General features: G+C 44.1%; 1 protein-coding gene across 1 annotated transcript in view; it reads right to left on the bottom strand.

Annotated features, from left to right (window-relative positions):
* MCCC1 (methylcrotonyl-CoA carboxylase subunit 1) overlaps positions 1–13,625 on the bottom strand; it is a 577,485-nt gene that overhangs the window by 403,000 nt on the left and 160,860 nt on the right. The window contains exon 11 of the mRNA XM_069618652.1: positions 590–773. Coding sequence (XP_069474753.1) covers positions 590–773 — 184 coding nt within the window. The remainder of the gene's footprint in view (positions 1–589; positions 774–13,625) is intronic.

The following is a 13,625-nucleotide window of genomic DNA, read 5'->3' as shown; positions in this document are numbered from 1 at the left end:
TTATGAAAAGCAAATACCATTCGCCCTGTGCAATTTGTATGGTTATGCAAAGCCAATTGAATGAAATGTGCATATTTCACCCTAATATGCTAATTTCGGGTGACGCCACAACCCATTCTGTATGTTAATGAGCCCCCACACTTTTATTTTTAGGACTTGACCCCTGATTGTCCTCCTTGGTAAGTAGTTATGAGACCTCTATTAAACTAAACAGTCTCCACCGAAAGAACTTCATTCGAACTATATGAACAGTCTTAACCATGCTACGGCCTTGCCACGCTTGTGCTCCTTGGATGCAACTGGCAGCTACTTTCATCCAAAAGGCATAGTTCCAGGGCCATAGAACTGCAACCACTAATACTTCCTTAATCCTGGACAAAAACTAATTCTTACGTAGTAGCTGTGTTACAGTATTAGGGGCCATTTTTTTTGCTTTGCTATCGGTCACATTATCCTGCAAACAAGATGCCATGGATGATGTGTCGAAAACATTTTTTTTTAAACCAAAAAGCACTTCCCAGGAACTTGGTATAGCAAATAAACGGTGGCAATGTGTTGAATACTAATGAAATTCAATGTTTCATTTTACCTTGCCGTACTCCTGTTTCAATTCGAGTGAAGAGGTCTGCGGGTGGTGTAGAAAGGTGAAGTAATGGGCCAGCACCAGGCATAAAATTATTATTTGGATCTTCCGCATATACCCTAGCCTCAAAGGCATGGCCCTTAAGGGCAATTTCATCCTGCATCATTGGCAGCTTCTCTCCTGCAGCAACCTGCAGAAGAAAGAACATCAATTAATTTTCCTCTAAGTGGAAAACAAATTCTATACAAAACCGAGTAAAGGTCTTCAAATTTATTATGGGATCATGAAGAAAATAACTATGTACTAGAAAATCGTGTAGATCTCAGATCATTGAAAGGTGTTACTAGAGTATAAAAACACTGATAAAAACAGATTATCGAGTAGTTCCCATGACAGCCAATTGGGTTAACTAAAGCAGCCTACAGACCCTATAACCTTGGGAACATCTCTCACTTGTAGTACATTTCCTGTGATTTGCAAGTTAGACACTCTTTAGAAGGTGAAAATTACAAACACTCTTTAAAAGGTGCATTATCACCTTATGCTATCCCACGGGCAGGTGGAAGAAACCCAGTCCACTTTGTTGGCCGAAACACTGCATTTGCTGTTAAATTGGTCAGAACCACTGCTGAGGGTTTGAGCAGATTTCAGATCATGTTGATTGGTCTTGGAGCCTAAGACTGCATAGAGATGGAGGCTCCCTGCTATTTTCTACTTGGCAGGACTGATGGCTAGATTGCTTTAATTGAATTAAAGTCCTCCTTCCAAGCTACCTCACCCTGGTTCTAGGTGCTTGGAAGTCAGTAGACAGAAATAAAGTCAAAACATTCCTGTAGATTAAGAAACGGCAGCAGTGCTGACTGGATGAAACTCAGCCACTCAACCGCATCCAGTGAAATTGCACTTAGAGTGAACATAAAAAGAAACCACATGTAAAAAGAGTAGCTTGAATGGTGGAATAAAATGGAAAATTAAGTCAACCGGACAATAGCTGAGTATTGAAAAATAGAACTGATCTGCTAACTAGGTGAAGGAAGAAATCCTTATTCCGGTCCAGAAGCGTGGGAGTAGGAGTGTTCCCAACAACTATCGTCTCCTCTCTATTCTGGATGTGACCAGTAAGATCTTTTCGTCTCTCCTGCTCAGGTGTTGCAGAATTGGGTTGACTCACTACAGATACAGGGCACTTTTCAAACTGGATTTAGCAAGGGGTCCTCCACAATACACAATATGCTGCTGTTGGACACTTTGATCCAGAACTCATTAGTGAAGGGCGCTAGTGCCCTGTATGTATTATTTGACGACCTAAAAGCAGCCTTCGACACTTAATCGTGCAAGGCTATGGAAGAAGCTAAGGAGTTATGGAAATGAGGAGTGGCTTCTTGAGGCAATTATGCAATTGCATGAATACGCCACAGTATGTGTACAGTTCCACAGTATATGTGCAATTGGATGGTGGCAGGGTGGGCACCGCCCCTGTTGGGACCAGTCCTGGAGTGAAGCAGGATTGTGTCCTTGCCCCGCTTCTCTTCGACTTGTACCTTGCTGATTTGCCAAGCAACTTAGCTAGGACCAAGAATTGTCCCCCGAAAGTAGGTGGTGAACACGTGGATTGGCAGTCCTATGCGTACAACATTGTCCTTTTGGACCATACTTAGGTTGGTCTATATAGGGCAGCCAGGGCCCAGTGCGATTAGGAAAATAACTCCCTTGATGTTGCTCACTGGTGTTATTGATATTGTATTGTAATACAAGTATCTTTGTTTCGAGTCCAGGTAAATATTTAGAGATCATGCCCTAGAAGAAGAAAAAAGCCAAACTCCTTACTTTGCTAATCAAGAAGTTTGCTAAAAACTCAGCATGGTACAGGTATGAGGGGATAGTTATGCTCTACAAGCAGAGCTTTTGCCCGGCTATCGCTTACGGATTGGAGTCGCTAGGGATGACCAACCTGACATGGTTGAATGTACTGTAGGGGACATTTTGGAGGGCGGTTATGAACCTAGCACAATCTGTGCCTATTAAACTGGCACGATTGTAGTTGGGGCACAGATCCCTCCAAACACTGGTATTGAGGAACAAAGGGGCACGGTTAAATCAAGGCAATTAAGACCCCAACGTGTCCTTTCCTCTCACTGATTGGTTTGGTTATGAAGAGGGAGGATTCTACCTGTAACCTTCGGACATGGGCCAATTCTGCATTTGATTTGTTCAGACAAATTGATTGGACCCCTGACTGGAAAGATCAGTATAGCCTTCTCAAGGCTGAGTTTGAGCATAAATTGGATGCTCGGGATTGGGCCTCTAACTACGACCATATAGAGTTATTAAAAAGCTATCCTAGACACAGTATGCTCAATTATACATTAATGAAACCGCAGTGTTATTTGGTGAAGAATCCTTCTGGTCTGGTGAGAATGTTCTATCTATTACTCCTAATTGATTATTTACCAACGATGTCTGCCCTCGGCCCTCAGTTGGGGATCTCGCCAGAGGGCCGCTATTGCCATCTGTGTTGCGCACATCACACCTCTGAAACGGCACAACACTTGCTGACCTCATGTGCATCAACAATGCATCTGTATATGCACAGCTTGACAGGCTTTGTACATAATGTTGCCTCTATGCATGTTGATGCTTTCTGGGCATACTGTCTTAATTCTGGGAACATGCATCTCATACTGGTCTTATATGTTCTTTGGACGCTGTAATAATTCTCTCTCTATTATTCCGTATTTTAGCGGTTTCTTTGCCCCAATTGCTGTGCATGTTATTTCATTGGTGATTTTTTTTTTATTATTATTGTTGTGATGGTTGACATGTTTTAATATAATGTATGTATGTGGAAAGTTCTTTTGAACTATTAATTATTAATAAAAAAATGAAAGAAGCAAACTTTCTTTTGAAAAGTAGGAGACAACGGAGGTGGGTGACTTATGACACAAGTATCTTCCCTTATATGTGGCATTCAATTATGTAACCAAGTACTAAACATACAGAGACAGAACAATGCATTACTTTCACTGTAAGGAAGGAGACATACAAAGTGGATTCCTCACGGTTTCACTCGCCTATGTCCAGAGCCCACCCTAATCGGACACTGAAAAAAATTGCAAACAAATAGACCAGACAACATTATGGACAGATGCAAAGCTACAAACTGCTAGAAGGAAAAAAACACAAGGGGACATTGTATACCGATAGCACATTTTTTTTCTGATCAATACTCTTACACCAGAGATTTACCAGCTTTAGAAATATCTTGAGGCCCAAGACTGAATCCCCAAATTCACGCTATTCCTGTGCACCATGCTTCACGAGAAGCTATGGCATGATGCAAGTTCCACAGTTCTGGAGGTTTATAGGACAGCACAAGTTACAGAACAAAACTTCAAGGAACGAGCCATAAGCTCAGTAGTTTTAGAGTTTAGCGCTTTTCATTATTTCGTTGTGTATTCTCAAAAGAGGAATATATTGGACCCAAACTAACATGTTTTAGAATGAAGTGTGGTTTATTAAGGCTTTAGTACGTCGCTTTCTAGAACCAATACCCGTAACTCCCCTCATTAAACAGACCATTCACAAATCCATTTGACTAAACTGATAATTTAGCATTTTCCCTGCATTATCAAAGAACACATTGAAACCATAAGCGTATGGGTCACGTTTGTTTTAAATTCTTTTTCATATTTTAATCAATTTCCGATTCCAAAAGTTGAGACTCATTTTACCAATTTGTGTCTTCAGAAATTTCCTAGGTTGACAACCCCCTGACCCTCAACCCTCCTCACCACCCGTCACCCCTCAGAGAGAAACAGACACACATATTTTGGACTAAACTTAATGAAAGATGAGCCATTTAGTATATCAGAAATAACAGGATTAATGAATCCAAGTTCGGTGCAAATGTTTATTTTGTTCGCCTTATTAGGTTTTCAACACATATCAAACATATGGTGTCATTAAGCATCATCTTGGACCTCGTTCTACAATTTCAATAACACAATCACATTACATATCGTGTATACATTCACTAAACAACGACTACTCGTCCCTCTCCATCTTTGGGGATCATGCACCTGTAATCCCGCTCCCCATCTGGGCATCCCGCAGAACCAACTCTGACATGTATTTGATCATGTCCATATAATGCAGTTTCACTCATATAAAGACACCCCCCTCAGGTGACTTCTTTTTCATGGTACCCCTAGACACATAGTACATACACATTGGTGTTGCGAGTCCACCTGATCTTACTAACCCTCCAAGTCCCCCCACCACATATCAAGTTCAGTCCAAATGTTGATTGAGATGTCTCACATTCAGTACATTTATATTCTGTGCTTCACAAGGCTAGTTCACGAACGAGCCACAAATCATGTTAACTTTATCCATTTCAAAATATACTGTCTTTTGTGTTTTTTTTTATACCACCTGGAAAATGTATTGCTCATGCATATTTCATCAGCGCCTTGGTGTAAAGCGCTCTATAAATAAATCAATCAATCAATATCATTTGTGAAAATGAGGGTAAGCGTCCTTTCAGTTGTATTTTAAGGGGGTGAACTGTGCTTCCATATAACTGCATTGGGAATCTTTAAACCAGCCAGTAAAGTGTGTATGACATGTTACATACTCTTTTATTTTCTTTTTGACACATACCACTTGACCGGAAACCATACAAATGGCCTTTATAAACGATTTCCCCTGCCTACGCCAATTACAGCTCCTTTCTGGGCAACATAGAAGCCAGAAATAGCCATATCAAATCAAGAACGCATTAGCAAACAGCATAGTCCTTGTCATCAGAGGCAAGGTATTATTTTATTATTCAATTTCATTGCTGAAAGCGCAAACCTAGAGTCTGAAGGAGTGCTTTCCATTGGGAGTGTGCCAGCATTGGACTTGGCATTTCATACAGAAGGAAAGTACTGCTGGTGGAGGGACGGAGGGATTGTTGCTCGTCCAGCAGGTATTGTTGAAAGAGTCAAATTTTTAGTGTTTTTCAGAACTGGTGGAGCATTGCAGCCCTCTGACAAGATGAAGTTCCAGATGGCTGGGGTGTAGCAGGTGAAGGACTGTACTTATTTGAAAACACTTTGTAAGCGATACATGCAGTTCGAATATCTTCAGGGAAGGGAAGCCAGTGAATAACGCACAGGGTAGGAGAGATACGGTTGAATTTGCGGGCCGTTCAATGAGGTGGTGGGCTGTCTTGAGGGTGAGCCCGGGTGCCGCTCGACACCCCATAAAAACAGGGTTTTATCCTTCGATGGGTGAGATCATGAGGGCTTGGACCACCATGCAGGGGTGTGGGGTGAAGGATTTGATTATGCAGAGTCTGAAGATCTGTGGCCCAAGCTGTTTGTGCCTTTTTTGGCTAAGTGCTCTTAGAAGGAAATGCTACTGTCAACAATGAAGCCAAGAATTTGGCGGAGTTTGACAGCTGCAAGGTGAATCCTTTCACGCTCATGTCGTCCAGCCTTGGCTGCACGAGTTGTTGTTTGGCAAGGGGACAGATGAGAATTAATTGTTATCTTGGTTGAGGTCAGTTTCAGGTAGGCATTTGACATCCAAGTTTGGATGGTGGCCACGCATTCATGGAGGGGGGAGATGTCTTAGGGCCACTGACCCTAAGGAACAGCTGTCAGCTGTCAGTGTACTGACAGATGGCTATGTTGGGGTCATTTAGGAAAGTTCTCAAGGGTTCCATGTATAGATTGACGAAAAATGGGGAGAGCATGGGACCTTGGGGGACCCCACACATTACTGGGATTCTGTTGAATTTGAATGAGCCCACCTGTGTGACCTTTTGTCTGCCGGCTGGTAGGGCACAACCCATTTTAGAACAGTTTACTGAGAAACCCATCCCATCAGCAAGGAGGCAGAAGAGTGTTAGGTGGTCAACTGTGTCGAAGGTAGCCAAGGGGACTAGGAGGCACACGTTCCTTGTGTGGGTGAATCACTGCACATCACCCACAACTTGGGTGTCTATAGTCTCTGGGCTGCATTTGGAGCGGAAGCCAGACTGGTACCCGTGGAGAAGGCCAAGCTGGTCGGTCTGGGCAAGTAATTGGGTCGCAACTATTTTCTCTATAATCCTAATTAACATTAGGGTACCGATGGGACAGTTTACTAGGTCCTCTGGGTCAAGTTTTTTTTTTTGGGAAGGTGGTGAAATGAGATCAGTCTTCAACTCGTCTGTGAATACACCTTTACTGAGGGAGGCGTTCCCAATACCAAGAAGTATGTTGCGCGCCGAGTTATTTAATAAGAGGTTGTGAGGAAGTTGTTCATGATGTACGTGGTAGGATTAAGAGGTGCAATGAATTCGATGGTATCATCACTCCTTTTCTGGTGGTGGCCCCCCCACCCCCCATGTGGCAAGGGGACAGCAGCCGCTACCTGATCCTGACCTTGGGGGTGGCTATGAGGGAGGACCGCATGGGGGAGTTAACCCACAGGGGAGTGTCCTGGTATCATCGGACGAGACATGGTATCCCCTTTTCGTTTTTAAGGATACCCCTTCTATTCCCCATGCCTTAATGGCATGTTGCTATAGCTCTCCTTATCCCCGCTCCAAAACTGCTGAAAATACTTCTTTGGACTCTGCCAACAAGTTATTGCTAACTGACTTCCCTTTTTCCAATGAAAGAAATACTGTCACGAGAAAGCTGAGCCAAGTAATGAAGATCAGTGAAGGCTGAGAACGCAATAGTTCTAGCAAGCGCAGATCAGCTGGTGGGACATTTAAACAGGGAAGCCAGCTGACAGGGAGGAGCTGGCTGGAGAGGTTGAGTACTCTCAGTGCTGACCGAGGGACTGGGCGAATGCAACATCCGTGGAGTTAACCGGCTCATAGGAGAAAACAAAAAAGGAAGATTGTGGAGGTCGGTACGCTGCAAGAATGCCAGAGGAGGAAGGACGACCTCCTGCATGTAGCTGTACCGTTGCAGCCCAGGGAGCACAGAAACGGCAAGCAAGAGCCGAGAAAGAGATGAGAACCACAACGCATAGGCGACAAACCCGAAAGAGGGAAGCAGGACGCCAACGAACCGCTGCAGGTTCACGCGGCTGAAGCCATAACCACTACAGCAGACCAGCAAGTTCACCTGAGGGAAGTGGGAACACTGGGGCATTTCAGCAATGAAACTGAAAGCAAATAGAGATGAATGAAGCAAATGAGAAGGAACGATAGCTCCATATTTCTTAAAGAAGCAGACTAAAACAAATGTAAGAGACTGTCAAGTTTGGGAGTGTGCACAAGGCGCATATAAGAAAGCCCTGGCAGGAGAGTATCCCCGGCATTTCAAGTCATAGGAATTTGTGTATGAGGAAAACAAGTGTTTATATATGAGAGAACCCTGGCAGGGGAAGTGTACTGGATAAGAACTAATCAAGCAATCTATAGAATATGATGCATGAAGAAGAAACCTGGCAGGAGAGTACAGCAGGTAGTTTATCAAGAACCAGACTGCCAGCCAAGCTACTTTGTATACTAACTTTGTTTAATCAAATGGAACTGGAGAGCAAGTGCTACTCTACTCCTATGTCAGAAACTGTTGCATGGTAGCCTGGCCAAAGAGGATGCGAGGGAGGAGGTTAAGGACAAAGAAATACGTTATGGGAATACCCGAGATCTAAAATGTTTCTTGTTGCTTTCAACTGAAGGCCACTCCAATACAAGAATATCAACCACCTCTTCTGCAGGAAGTATTCCAACCAGCCTGAATGGAGAACTCATTGAAATAGTTTGAGATCTGTGAAGCTAGTGGTGTGGTACTTGAAGGCTGCTAGCACTTTCCTGCCCTCCACCTCTCATCCCAGGAGGGATACAAACACAGATGTTGAGACTTGTCACCAGTCTCCATCTTTCAAAGTGTTGTTCAGGGTAATTGACAGTTCTCATCTTCTATACAAAACAGTGCAGGGGTAGCAGAAAAGCTTATATCTGGAATTAGCTCTAAATCCCTCTGAAGAATCATCCGCCTGGCACCCAAAAGTAATTTCTCCACCAAAAGACAGAGCAACAAATTCTGCTTTGAAGTCAATCGAAAATCTTTCCTGCCCAAGGTGTTAACGCTATCCAAGGGAAAGAAATGAAAACCCAACAAGCTTGCATTCGCCAGAGGTTCCCTCAACCACCATGCTCTCTTGGGCGGAGCGAGTGGACACAAAATGAGGGTCGAAAGGGCCAGAGAAAGTCTCCTCATAAGACCATCTGTGAACAGAGAAAGAAAAAGCTTTGATCCAAATAGCCAGTGGCCTCAGCGAGAGCATCCTGGAAGGCTAAAGTGGATCCAAACCTTTCATAAGCATACGCAAGTCTTTTTGGGCCAAAGAGACATGGCTGTCTAGTACTTTGACAAATGTTTTCGTAACCCTAAAAAAGGAGGCACACTCTTCCAGGGTGATGGCGAGCAAAGGAGCAGAGAAATTCCACTTTAGGCCAAGTATTCTACCCACAAACAACCTAATGAGCCTCTGCACGTCTCTACTGCAGGACTTTGAATTAAGAAAAGACTTTCATCTGGATCATCATGATTATTATCATTATCATCACTGCCACCAATTAGTGGCAGTTATGATAATGATAACAAATAAAAATATCCTTAATTTCCTGGTTAGTGTACCATTTTTAAGAAAGGGTAACAAAAAAACCTCCCAAGTAATGATCACCCTATTTCAGTATGGAATGCCACACATTCAATATGTTATGGAGGGTGCTACTCACTGGGATTCTCACTGGGATTAATTTCTAGGTAGAAGATCAAGAAATTATTTCCACAACTCTGGTCATTGTACAATCCTTCAGGTTACAGGTGATGATAGCAAAATATATACCAAAGTCAGGCAAGTGTGCCCATCTTTGTAGATTTATGTTTAGCCTTTGATTTGGCCAATCGAGAACTACTATGGCAGTTCTAGGCTGCAAAAGGCATGAATTGGTTTCTAAAAGCTATACACTTGAATGAAGTCGATACAAAGTAAGTTGTCAATATAGAGTTATTTAAAGTAATCAAGACAGAGGTAGACACAAGACAGGGTCGTGTTCTGACCCGCCCATTCTTTAATCTTTTTATAAATTATCTGAACACCTGCAGGTAAGTACCTGAGGATATTAGATTTGGATGTGCCAACAATTGGATGCCAAGTCGCATCTTGTTATTATTTGCAGTTGATGTAGTTGCATTAGCCTTTACAGAAGGATCTCTAGAGGGTTTTTGTTATTGTGAACACAATGGCCTGATCATTGACGTCAATAAAACAAAACTCAAGGTGGTGTCTAAGAAAAAGAAAAGCAGGTTGCTAAGGATTAAGTCCCTAGTAAAGTGGAATCTTTTTGAAGTTGTACCCCATTTTGATTATTTAGAATTTACTGTAGATTGGTGATGTGATTTTGATCACCTCCACAACCAGAGGCTTCTCTCCACCCCAAAGGGAGTGTGCTGGGCCGACAACCCCCGCCCCCCTAGAAAGGGTTGTGGTAGATATAGAGGTAGAATTGAATGCTAATTGGCTTGCACTAAAATGCTGCATGCATATTAATGATGCCTCAATTGAATTGTCTCTTAATAGCTCTTAAAGTACCTCTTCCCTTTCTCAATATGATATGAACACAGGTAAAAACCTCTCTCTCTTACTTGAACCACTCCTCTGTGACAGTAGAGGGCTAAAGGCTGAGCTGAGCTGGAGTTGCACAATCCTGAACATCACGAAAATCCTCAAAATATCAGATCCAATAGAAAAACCATCTAAACAACCATTATGGTCACTAATGTCTATGACACAAGTCTTAAAATAGATTTGTTGTCAATTGGAGTAACGATGATGCAAACATAAGCCAAATCATAATAAGATAGTTCAGTGGGTTTGAGCTGCTGTAGTTAAGTGTTTGAAGAGTACATATAAAGCTCAATTAAAAAGGATGGTTCTCTCAAAAAGCAAAAAGGAGAAGCTTTTGGAGCCTCTGCCATCAAAGGTCAAATTAAGTGCTGCAAAAATCCAGGACAGAAAAAGGAGCAATAAGAACCTCTCCCTTCTCCATAAACCAGAATGGAGCTCAGCTCAGCCCCGGTAACACTCTGATGATCAAGAACAGCACTCCCTTAACTGCTCCCAGAAGTTCTCTTTATATAATCTCTGGAGTTCAAAACATAGTGCCTGAGAATATGTTGACATGTTCCAAAGGTACATGTTCGACCAGTACCAGTATGCCATATAAGGAGTGCATCCGGTGGTGTCAGAAACATGGTTTATTAATTATGGGAACATCAGAGACTGTTTATATAAACAAAACATTCATGGATGCCAGCCTGGAACCTATGCTTACAGTGTGCTCTCATGTACCATAAACAAATGAGAACCTGTAGAGTATGGAGGAGAGTCCCTTTCATAGTACCCCAGTGAAATTGAATGCAAAAAAAAAAAGCCCATTGCACTCCAAGATGATGGCCGGCGGAGGAGGACGTGCGCGAGCGTCTCTCCGCACAGGACCGCATAAAAAAATAGCAACGTGGAACAGATAAAAACATTTCCTCACGCACCAGAAGGGACTCAGCAGCCACCCACCGGTACCCGAAGCGACCTACGGTCCCCCGGCAGGGAACGCAGGCTGGGAGAGGAACCCGGGGAGGACAAAGAAAAAGTGAAGCCCGGGCTGCATAGGACCGGGAAGCAAGGAGCAGCAGGGTGAGGAAGAAGCGGGGACCGGAGCAGGTTGTCGGAACCCCTGGAGCCACGGAGGCAGAGGAACAGCGAGGACCCATCCCTCCCTCCCTCAGATCATCGCGGTGAGCAGACCAGAGTGGAATCGGGAGCGCGGAGTGGACCAGGGATTAAATGGCAGTGTGAGTTGAGGGACAGGCGTGAGGAGAGGAGCACCCCCTCATCCCCCACCACCTGAAGCTAAGAAAAGTGACACAGGTGAGGGCACACCGTGTGAGAGCAGGAGACAACCCGGGGAGGCCCGCCAAGGCACACAACACAGAACGGGCCAAGAAGAGGCACCCCTGCCAGCAACACACAGCAACCGTGTGAAAGAGCAGAGAGGAGACCGGTGAGAGGAGGAGGGAGGATTCAACAGCAAACATCACGGGTGCCGAGAAAAGGACAACGAATCAGATACACCCAGGGAGCCCAAGAAAAAAAGGGGGCCAAAAGCAGATTCTGCAGCAATCACGTGCCCCAGTAACTAAAGGATCGTCAAGGGGGCAAAAGCAGCGTGGGGCAGTGGAGTGCCAGAAAATCCCCACGAATAAGAGAGCTAGAAGGACAAGTGGCAGAACCAAAGGGACACTGTTGACAAGAAGCAGACACAGGGGATGGGGAGTTATTACACGCCCCCCACCCCCCCAGGGCACAGCCAAACCAGAACACCAAGGAAAAGGGGCAAACTGGTGAGCAGGAGAAGGACAGACCTCTGAGGGAGGTGAGGAACCTGAGGATCTACCAAAATAGAAAACCCATTGGGAGAGAGGGGGATTAGGGAAAACAATATAACCCTCCGTATGGAAAGGTGGTGAGTGGGAGCACATGAGGGGAACCCCGCACCTGCAACAGCAGCAAAATAGGACCCGGGCGATAAGAAGAACCCCACCTTCGAGGCAAAGGCATAGAATATCGCAAACGGGAGTCCAAGAAACACCAAACCCAGCGTGACAGAACAGAAGAGGTGCAAGAAAAGGGAACACGGGACCCACCGTAAGAGGCCCAATCAACACCCACATGTCAAAAACAAGAGCAAAGGTGGTGGCATCGGCACAGCGCCTCTCAGGCAGACAAGAACCAAATCTAAAGCAGCTGTTGATGACATGCAGCTTGATAGCCCCTAAGAAAGGGGGCAGCCCAAAACCAGCCCATACCAGCAAGTAGAGAAGAAGCAGCAATGCCTAGCAAAGAAGACATGCAGGGCTGGTTCCATGAATTCCGGAACCAATTCATGTCGTCCTTCCAATTGCAATTCGACACACAAAGTGGAAATGAAGCAGTCACAGCAGGAAATCCAGACACAATCCAGACACAAACCTCATTTAAGTGAGGAAGTCAATAACATAGTGGATGATCATCATTCAGATGGTACCACTGTGTGGTACAACCTTATGAAGGCCATTCACAGGGTCCAGGTAAATGAATCATGTAACATAAGTGGCCTTATCCCACATGTGATTGGCAACCCCAGACTGTTCTTATCCCAGGAAGTGCCGACTGTAGAGACACAATGCTTGGCACCTTCCATTATTTGCAGAATGCACAGGCAGTTTCAGGGACACACAGTTCGAATTAAAATGGAAATTAGATCCAAAAGTGAATGTGAAGGGTTGGTGAAAGATGAAGAAACAGTGTCCAGCCATGCCACAAAAGGTTATAGAAGGTGCAACAATCTGTAGCAAGAAATAGGTGAAGGGGTAGGCAGTATGTGATGCCAAGTGACTTATGGTATTTACAGAAAAGTAAATAATGCAAACTGACACACGTATGGGCAGCGCATGTAAACAAGCTGACCAATCTGCATCAACATGAACAACCTGTAAAAGTACAGAAACTCCCTCGATCTTCATTCTGTTTCAGGGGCAAAGGAAGCGTGTCAGTTGGACGTAATACCAACTGCAACCAGACATACATGATGTCAGCACTAGATGAGAGAACAGCCACTGTCATGGACATCCTATGGCAATACGGAAACAATGCATATTTCTACCTGCCTCCCTCATGGAATGGAGTCTGCTCATTGGTAACTTTGCATGCCCCTGTGATGATGGTCCCAGAAAAGCATGCACACGTTGCCCAAAGGACAATCCCAGGCTCTTGTACTGTCCCCAACGGTTGAAGGACAAATGAATTCACATAGAACAAGAAGAAAACATTCAACTTATTTTTCAAAGGAAGCAGGCAAGGCTTTAGGAAAGATATCTGCACAGTATAGATTGTTTTCAAAGATCGAGGTATTCTTTGCCTCACTTAACTCCTGGAATACAAACTGCTGCAAATTTGAAACAGATACAAATTATCCGTTGGAACCTGATGGAATTTTCAAACGCCA

The sequence above is a fragment of the Ambystoma mexicanum genome, chromosome 10 (genome assembly GCF_040938575.1).
Source record: "Ambystoma mexicanum isolate Mex_15411 chromosome 10, UKY_AmexF1_1, whole genome shotgun sequence".
In the NCBI taxonomy this organism is placed as follows: domain Eukaryota; kingdom Metazoa; phylum Chordata; class Amphibia; order Caudata; family Ambystomatidae; genus Ambystoma; species Ambystoma mexicanum.
This window is presented reverse-complemented; position numbering and strand designations above follow the sequence as displayed.